The 9437-nt window shown below is 40.3% G+C and overlaps 1 protein-coding gene across 3 annotated transcripts; it reads right to left on the bottom strand.

The window, feature by feature from the left end:
- Window positions 1-543: 543 nt before the first annotated feature.
- LOC117478990 (zinc finger protein 883-like) lies at window positions 544-8667 on the bottom strand. Of its 3 annotated transcripts, XM_034125984.1 has the most exons (4): window positions 6425-8654; window positions 6159-6351; window positions 5413-5587; window positions 544-4031 (listed from the first exon to the last, which is right to left on the bottom strand). In XM_034125984.1, the coding sequence occupies exons 2-4, from the start codon at window positions 6315-6317 to the stop codon at window positions 2572-2574; spliced, it is 1794 nt and encodes a 597-aa protein (XP_033981875.1). In that variant the 5' UTR covers window positions 6318-6351; window positions 6425-8654; the 3' UTR covers window positions 544-2571. The 3 variants fall into 3 exon arrangements, with proteins under 3 accessions (XP_033981875.1, XP_033981874.1, XP_033981873.1); XM_034125983.1 differs by having other exon boundaries at window positions 544-4028; window positions 6159-8667; XM_034125982.1 differs by having other exon boundaries at window positions 6159-8655.
- Between the last annotated feature and the right edge of the window lie 770 nt (window positions 8668-9437).

The following is a 9437-nucleotide window of genomic DNA, read 5'->3' as shown; positions in this document are numbered from 1 at the left end:
CAGGTGGATTACAGTGGATTTACAGCTTCAACTGAAAATGATGCAATCAAAGCGCGGAGGATAAACCGGAATTGGACTGAACTCTAGCCAATTTAATGTTGGTTAGGAGTTGTTGCATCGTGATCCTCATACAAGATTAACAACATGTTGATCCGCTTTGCATAACAACTGTTGCTGATGTGACTATTAGGCTAACTAGTTGTAGCATGGCACTCCATTAAAAACGCAACAAGCATGGATTGGGAAAACTGACACCTTCAGTCATCAATTAAATTACATTTATACCATATAGCCAACTAAAGACATTCATGAATGACTCATTTTTGCACCTGATATCAAAGGCCATTACAGAGGACTCTTCCAAACTCACAACCCCTTATATTCTAAAATTACATTTAAGAGAAAATCAAAGGAAGCACATTTATTCTACTATATTTGTATTTGTATACTTATTTTATTGAATGGAAGTTTACAGGGTTGCTCAGCCTGTCTTGTAAATGGAATCCTGTGTGTGTGTGTGTGTGTGTGTGTGTGTGTGTGTGTGTGTGTGTGTGTGTGTGTGCGTGCGTGCGTGTGAGTTTATTCTCCATGAAAACACTGAATTCTTAGCAGCATTAAGCAGCGCTGCACTAAAGGTTATACTAAATGCAATAAACTGGTATTACAGTAGATGTGTGTGAGCTGCTTAGTGAAGAGGACGCCATGCAGGGAAACCGTTGGCGTTGCTGATGCAGCCACATTCACCACGGAGCTTTTCACTAAGCCAGGTGAAGTCATGTTAGAGCTAAGGTTTCATTTCATTTATTTTTCATGCAGCAACTTTTTTAGAGAAACAGGTAATGACTATCACGATCACATCCAATCCAGTTTCCAAGGTTCTTACAAAATCCTATTTATAAGTGATTGTACTTGATTGATTTTTACAATTGCTGTCCCTGTTTTTGCGTTTGTCGTGATGTGATTATTTTTTTAATGTGTCTTTGTTGCCTTTACTGTGGACTAAAAAAGCTGGGGAAAGAGGTTTTTTTGTTCAGTGATATATATGTCTGAGTGTAAAAGGTAACTGGTTGATTGAATCAAAAACACAAGATGAAATGTAAAAATGTCAGATAACTCAAAACATTTCTCCCTTCAAATCTTTAATAATAACAACCTAATCAGAAAAAGCAGTTGAATAAAATGACGTCCTTTTCAGAATCTCAAAGATTTCTTTACATTTCTTCGGAGGATTTTGTTAAAATGATGTCAAAATATAGGGTTTACAGGACTGTCAGGATGCAGACCTGTTGATAGTGAATAACTCCAATGTGTCCTCCTGTTGCAGTATGTGTAGTGACTTAACCGTGCAATTTTCTGTAAAATGATCCTCTAGCACCACCTAGTGGATGACCTATAGAACAGAATCGTTTCTCTGTTTAGATTTGTCTGAATGTACACTGAATAAACAATGTCTGATGGACCAAACTGTATCATTCTTATCAGTACATATACATATGAGTCTCTAGGGGTTAATGGTTGATCTTATATGTAGAGGGCTGGGGTGTATTGTCTTTTTTTGGTATGAGAATGTCAGAAACTGCTGATTTACTGGGATTTTTCTGGTCAAATATATATATATATTTATTGAGCTCAGTTTAAAGTCAATAAAATACATTTTCAAGATACGTAATTTGGTTAAATTGAACATTTTTTATTAAAACATATTTTTCTGTCACATGATGAAGGTCTAAGCTTTGCCTTTTTGTCTAAATGATTTCCTCTGTTTGCTGTGTTTTCCCTCACACACCTGCTCTGAATCAGCTTCGTTAACCCTTCCCTGCTCCTAGTTTTCTCCCAGCCAATCAGCTCCTTCCCTGCTCTCCTGACTAATCACCTAATGTTACCACCTGAGCTTAATCTCCACCCATCTCTCCACCTGCCATTCAACTCTTCTTGGTTTTAAGGTCAGTCTTTGGTTTGGTTCTGCTTAGCCCTGCCAGCACAGACCATGCATAACAAGTTATTCTATTCAAGTATCCTGTTGTTGGACCCGACTCCTGTGTTTGGGTCCATCTGCTCCAATATCCATGACAACAAGTTTGACTTCTTGAGAAAACAAGATAATCCACTGCTTTTTGTCTGTTAAAAAGGAGGTTGGAGCTAGGAGACATGATCCTAGCTTATCAAAAAAACGACCCGTATGTCTCTCCGTATGTAAAATAACAACTTTTTTGGTAAGCATGAACTTGTTGTATATTGTCTGTATAATCTTTACAAAATAATGTTCCTTTTGGACAGAGCCAAGATAGATGTTTTCCTGTTTCCAGACGTTTTGCTAATGTAAGTAGCTGCTGGCTGTAACGTCATATTTACTGTAGAGAAACAAGAGTGGGTTTGCTCCTCTCGTCTAACTCTCTGCAAGAAAGCAGATAAGTGTATTTCCGGAATTCTGATACTATTGACGAATAAAGACTTTTTTGAACCATTAAAGCTGGAAACATGTCACAGTAGACTAGGCACCAAACACAAATGTAAACCTGAAAAAGGGCATAATGGGGCCCCTTTAACATTCAGCAATGAAATGTTTCATATTTACACTGTAGTTTTTTCAGAATGTCCATCTCCTGGCTCTTTTTGCAGGTGAGCCCTCTCGTGTTTCCTGAAGTTGCCGCTGAACATGAATCGTTTCCCGCAGGTTGAGCAGCAGTACGGCTCCTCTCCTGTGTGCACCCGCCGGTGCAGCTTGAGGCCCACGGATTGAGCGAACCTCTTGCCGCAGATGTTGCAGCCGTACGGTTTCTCCCCCGAGTGAATATTCATGTGTATCTTGAGATTGCTGGGGTTGCTGAACTTTTTATCACACAGGTCGCAGGCGTAAGGCTTCTCCCCCGTGTGAACGCTCATGTGGTACTTCAGTTTGACCGAGCGGACGAATGTTTTGCCGCAGATATTGCACACAGGCTTCCCTGGTTTCTTCCCCGTGTGGACCCTCATGTGGTTCACGAGCGCGCTGGAGTGGCCGCAGCGTTTCCCGCAGGTCTCGCAGACATACGGTTTGTCCCCAGTGTGTGTTAGCATGTGGTGATTCAGGGCGCTCTGGTGACTGCAGCCTTTACCGCACACCTGGCAGGAGAAGAGCTTTTCTCCGGTGTGTTTGCTCAGGTGATTCTTCAGGACGCTCGGGTCGCTGCTTCCTAAGCCGAGCTCCTCGCAGCATTTTTTATTTTCCGCGTGAGTCATCCGGTGTGTGGCCAGAGACGAGGTGGAGAAGAAACGCTCACCGCAAACCTCGCACACGTAATATCTGGCGCCTGGATGCAGCTGCTCGTGATCGACCAAACTCTGGCTGCACGTAAACGTCTCCAGGCAAAGCGAGCAGTTGAACGTCTTTTTGAAGGCGCAGCACCTGTGCCGCTGAAACATCACGAGCCCCTCGAACTGCTTCTCACACAGCGAGCACGTGTGGAAGCTCGTCTCCTTCAGGCTTTGCTCCTTCAGGCTTTGCTCCTTCAGGCTGTGGTTAAGCATGTGTCTTTTGAAGGTGCTTTTGTAAGCGAACTCAGTCCCACAGTCGGAACATTCGTAAGGCTTTTCTCCGGTGTGTTTTCTCGAGTGTGCGATGAGCATCCTTTGGTCGACGAAACCCTTGCCGCACTCTGAGCAAAGGTGCGGTTTGGAGTGAGTCCGGTAGTGACGGTCCATCCAACACTTCAGACGGAATTGTTTGTCACAAGAAGGACATTTGAACGGCCCTGTGCTCTTCTTGGTGGGTTTGATAGTTGAAGGGCCGGTATCTTCCTGGACGACGTCTTGCTCCGTTTCCTCCGGCTCTGTTACCTCTGGCTCTGTTACCTCCGGCTCTGTTACCTCTTGCTCTGCTACCTCTGGCTCTGTTACCTCTTGCTCTGTTACCTCTTGCTCTGTTACCTCTTGCTCTGTTACCTCTTGCTCCGTTACCTCTTGCTCTGTTACCTCTTGCTCCGTTACCTCCGGCTCTGACGCGGCAGGTTCAGACGGGGTCCCAGAGTTACTCTCATGTGTGCCTGAATCTGCTGGAAAAAAAAAACTGACATCAATTTAAACGATCCAATCCATTGTACACAAAGTGCTTTTGGTCATTTAGAAAAAAATGGTTTACAATTGTAAAATAGAATTCTTAAATCAATTACAAGCTCTTTACTAACTGCTACAACTGCTTACTTTACCACAAAATACTTTAAAGAAAACTGAAACAGTTATCAAACTAGATAACTTAGATCAGTTCTTTCAGTTAGTAAACTGAAGGCAGCTGATTTATGTTATGGATGTCTCATGTTATATTCAATACATAGCAATAACAGTACAGAACAACTGATGAACTGTACATTTAACCCAAACAGTGAACGCAATAACGGCTGAAGATTGTGTAAAACAAGATGTATCTGAATGAATTTGGATCACGTTATTTCCTGTAAACAATGCAATCCCTTTTAACTCTTATGTTGTGTTCGGGTCTCCCGTGACCCGTTTCAAGTTCAAATTATATAATAACTACGCTCTAGTTTTTTTTATCGGAACAAGGCTTCATGATATCCTCCACAACAGCTATATAAACACTACAAAACTGATTTTGACCATTTTAGCCAAGGCTGAAGGTCTCTAAAAAAAAAAGTGTATAATTTGGTGTTCGGGTCAAATTTGGCCCAATCAAGATTCATCTTTGACTTTAGACACCCCACCCCCACCCCCACCCCCTTCATCCACTGTAACAATAATTGTTGGCAACATGCACCTGGTCTCCCATCCCTCTGGTCCCCCTCCCCCCACGGGAACTCGACCTTTCACAAAGAATATGTACACTAACACTTGAACCTGAACACTTGTTGCATACATTACAACAGGATTGTACGGTTATGAATGCATAATAAGTTAGTTATGATGTAGTTAAAACAATATTGGATAATAGTCATTTTTTGTGTGTGTTTTGGACTGAAATAAATCATGGGTCAAAATTGACCCGCGAACACTATGAACGATAACAGCTTTTGAACACAACACAAGGGTTAAAGGGACTTTGATGTGATAATCTCCAAAATACTCTGGTTCAATCAAAACATGTGTTGGCATTCAGCTTTAAAAATACAATATTTGTCTGTTGTGGGAGAAGAATTATAGTGGTTCAGTTTTCATAGAATTCAAAATCCATCTAATACTGACCCTACGAAGCAGTCTTCACCCAGTCAGTGAGAGGGCAGGTGCTTTTTGTCAGTATTTCATATGGATTTAAAGAAACCATATGAAATAGTATCTGGCTTAATACCATTGTTATACATGTGGTCATTGTCCTTTCTTTTCTTAACAAATAACTCTAACATAAACCTTGTTTTATGTACAAAAAAAGTATGTGAACGGACAAAGCCTCTACACAGATACTCAATCTGTTAACTGACTCACGCTTTTTTGGCGCGGCCACTTGCCCTGCTTTCCGCTTCTTGTTCTTCTTCTGCTTGTTCTCGTCCTTCCTCCCAGCCCTCTGCTCTGCCGCTTCACACAGAGACACTTTCAGCAGCGTCAGGATCTTCTCTACAGCAGCTCTGGTCCGTGCTTCCATGAGGGATGCAAACTGCTTCTGTATAGTTGCAAGATATAAGGAATGAAGAGCCACGAGAAGAGTTAGTTATAGAACTAAATCATATATATATCATTATATTAAGAAAGGTCAGGTGTTTTGAAATGTAAAAAGTAGCTGGTAATATGAGTGTTAAAGAAATGTAGTACAGTAAAAGTACACTGTTTTCTGAGTAGAAGAACTAAGTAGCCTACAATGGAAATACTCAAGTTAAGATAAAGCATGATAAAGTAAGTATTGTATAAGTACAAAATACAGTAGTACTTAAGTACAGTACCTGAGTACATGTACTTAGTTACATTGAACTTATTGTTAGCCAAGTTGAATGTTTATAACATTGGTGCAAAGGTGGAAGAAGTACTCAGACACTGTACTTAAGTTAAAGTATAAATACTAGAGTGAAGGAATACTCGGTTACAAGTCCGTAAAACAAGTACAATTTGATATATGTGCAGATAGGATAAGTCGTTTTTAGCAAATGTAACTCAAACTCAAGGAGTAAAATCTGCATTTGTAGGGGAATTTTGAATATAGTAGACACAGTGTATGTAGTATTGAGCGTGTGTGTTACCGTTATAGTGTTATCACACAGGTGTCTCCCCCCCGGTGGAGTCACCTCGCGCTCTTCCTCCTCGCTCTTCACGGCACACACTGTAGCCGGGGAAGAGCACTGCTGAGCGGCCAGAAGTCTGCCGAGCTCCGCCACCGCTTCCTCCACCACGGTGTCCATTAGAGCACATATCTGAGTCTCTAAAGTCTCCAGACTGGACATGTTTGTTAGTAACATCACGCTGTAATGTACATTTAAATCTTTATTTTCTGCACTGAGCACGTTACCGAAGTGTTCTTGTTGTTGTTCCGCATTCTCTTCTTCTCTTCTTCGTGTGGCGCCCTATAGGAACACGCCCGCCTTCTAGAGGACAGAAAGTAGTACTACACCATTACTACGTCATTACCTTTTTTTTGATATTTTTCCTCCATAAATTGATTCCCTTATTAATTTAAAAAACAATAACCAGTTAACACCCCCTAGTAGAGATATATAAATGGCCTTATATGTAGTGCCTCAAGTGATGTTGAACATCACAGCATTTTGGAATGCAAATCTACGATACGTACTATACATAAAGCCTATAGGACATTTTCTTGATAGAAAATATTCATTGTATTTATTGTAGCAAGAAGAGAATATTAGGCCAGGTTTGGTATATAAATTACTTAAAATATGTATTTGTTTAAACACATTTTCTTAGGTTAAATAGCAAGAACAATTTGTGGGAAAATATCTAGTTTCTTTAATTATTTAATTTATTTTAATAACGTTTAGACAATCTTTTAAGTGTGAATTATCTTAGAGAGCTCACAATCTTATGATATATTAACCTGAAATATATAATACAGTACTGTATGGACAACATCTACCAATACCAAACAAAGAAGTACTTAGAGAACTTTTGAAGAAAAGTAAAACATTTTGCTAACTTAACTAGTATTATGCTAACTGACCAAATGAGATCCCACATGATCCCTGTACTTTTCCTCCCCGAATGTGACCACAGATCATTGGCTCGACATTCAGGACAAAACGTTGTGTGTTGACGTGACTCCTGTTCCTGCTGAACTGAGCCAGTGTGTGAGATCTAACTGCGCTCAGCTCAGAAGGCACCAGAGGGAGGCCAGATGTTTCCTGGGAGTAATCCACATGTGGCCCCTGGTGGCACCGTGCAAAGCCTCTGAGAAGTGTCAAATTCTGCACATTAAACAAGACATGGCAGGAATTCAACCCTCATGCAAAACACATTTCCTTTATTGTCATTGTCACAGGCAACTAAACATTGGACACTTGTTATATATCCAATACACTTTGATGTATATGACGATATTATCTTATCAGTTATCTGTTCTTAGGAAAAGTAAAACCATTTAAAATATAATTGCAAGTTCAATTGGCAACATTGCAAATTGTCAGTCAATCCGCACAACACAGGGAAGGAAATACAAAACTTCTGATTACATCTGTTACTGTAATGCATGCCGGTGCAAATGTTATTCTTCTCCAAGACAATCTATGTCACATGCGACAGAGGGAGACAAATACAATAGAGCCTTTGATGGCTGAGATGACAATCTGAAAGTTTATCCTGAATGTTTCTTTGTGAGAACTTCATGTATTTCAAAGATACTTTTCTTTTTGTCTTCTTTTTGTCTTCGAGAGCTTCATTGACACAAATCAATTACGTTCAATTAATGTTTCATTAATAATAAAGTAGATGTTATTCAACATGAATTATAAAAAATAATAATATTGTAGCTTGATTTTTAAATGTTCAATAATTATGGCTGTGTTAATGCATGTTGGTTATGGTGTTAATAATTACACAACTAATTGTGAATAACAATTTTGTATGTTAACAAATCCCCCGAAAAAGACCAAATCCAACTATTTATGAATCTGTACCTCCATTTTGTGTGACTATCCTTCCCTGTCAATAGCACTCAATGCCTTTCCCATTTAACCCTTCACTAATATACATGTATATAAACAGCCAGGATGTGTAGTTTTTAGAAACTACACAAACAGGTCAACTCAAACTCAAACAATCATGCATTTCTTATGGAGTATTTTCAGGCTTGCACAAATGTAAAAGTAGCAAACTGTGTATCAACACCCTACATATCTTCTTCCTCTGTGCCATGCTCATGTTACCTATCACAAAACATATAAGGGAGCTACACTGATGCTCCTTCATTACCATGAACACACACTCACTGTAGTTTATTTTGACTTACTTCTACTAACACTGTTTTGCTACAAATTCATTGTTGGTTTTGGTCTTTTTGATCAGACTTTAAATATCTACCTAATAACCTACTTTTTTTTACAGTTTGAGCACAAAATCTTCAGATTCCCTTAGTTTTTTGTGGGAGACTATTCAAAATCATTCACATTTTTGGAAAACATTATGTACATTAAAGTGAGTAATAAGCTTTTCTGTCATACATCACCTCTGCACAAGTGAAGAACTTAGCCACTGTGAACAAATTGCTGAGACTCCCTGTCCAGCAGTCGACTAAGCTCTGCACCTGATCAGAAACAGCAGATACACAGCACACAAACACACTGATCCGCTGATCTTGCCTCAAAAGATTATTGTACTCTCAGAGTTATCCACACCGTGAAGAACTCCTCTTGCAGAAATGTGATTAAAAAAGAAGAAAGTGTGACTCTCCTTGTATGAAATCCCAGGTATCCTCCTCCAGAAGCAGCTGTAGAGGACACTGCAGCAGTGTAGTAATCCCTGGCAATGTGATTTTCATTTTCTGTCCCAAATCATCATGCCAGAGACCCTCACAGCCACAGCTCTCCGTCCTCCCGGCATCCCTCTCTCTTTCTCCTGATACTTTTCCTCTCACGTTCCAGCCTCTCCCTCCCCCCTCTCGCCCCTCTCAGGCTTCCATGCTCGGTTTAACTTTGGGTATTTCCCTCATTAACTGCTACGCCTATATCAGGAACTCCGGAGAGGCCCGAGGAAGTCTGGCTCTGAGATAAAATGACAGCGTGCTCCTCTGATAGAAACTAATGATAATCACCCCCTCGCTCTGATGGGTGGGCCCGTCTCATGGCAGGTGTTAGGGAAGAACAATACACAGCCATTGATTGGACGAAAAGAGAAACAAAATGTCTGAGTCCATCTGTTGTGTTTTTGTTGAATTTACTCATACCTTTTTAACTGTTTTAATACAGAAAGGTGGGCGATTTAGAACTTTAAATTATGTTCATACGGAGTAATAATAGCTTGTGCTCAAAACTAGCTTCCCATGTGTCTCATTGAAGTTCAGTCGAGATGGT

Source organism: Trematomus bernacchii, unplaced genomic scaffold (genome assembly GCF_902827165.1).
Source record: "Trematomus bernacchii unplaced genomic scaffold, fTreBer1.1, whole genome shotgun sequence".
NCBI classification, from domain to species: Eukaryota; Metazoa; Chordata; class Actinopteri; order Perciformes; family Nototheniidae; genus Trematomus; species Trematomus bernacchii.
This window is presented reverse-complemented; position numbering and strand designations above follow the sequence as displayed.

Coding starts and splice junctions, on each gene's coding strand:
- LOC117478990 (XM_034125982.1), bottom strand. CDS start 6,374: ATGTTACTAACAAACATGTCCAGTCTGGAGACTTTAGAGACTCAGATA. Junction 5,588..6,158: donor TGTGTGATAACACTATAACG/GTAACACACACG, acceptor GCAACTATACAG/AAGCAGTTTGCATCCCTCAT. Junction 4,032..5,412: donor AGTGGCCGCGCCAAAAAAGC/GTGAGTCAGTTA, acceptor TTTTTTTTCCAG/CAGATTCAGGCACACATGAG.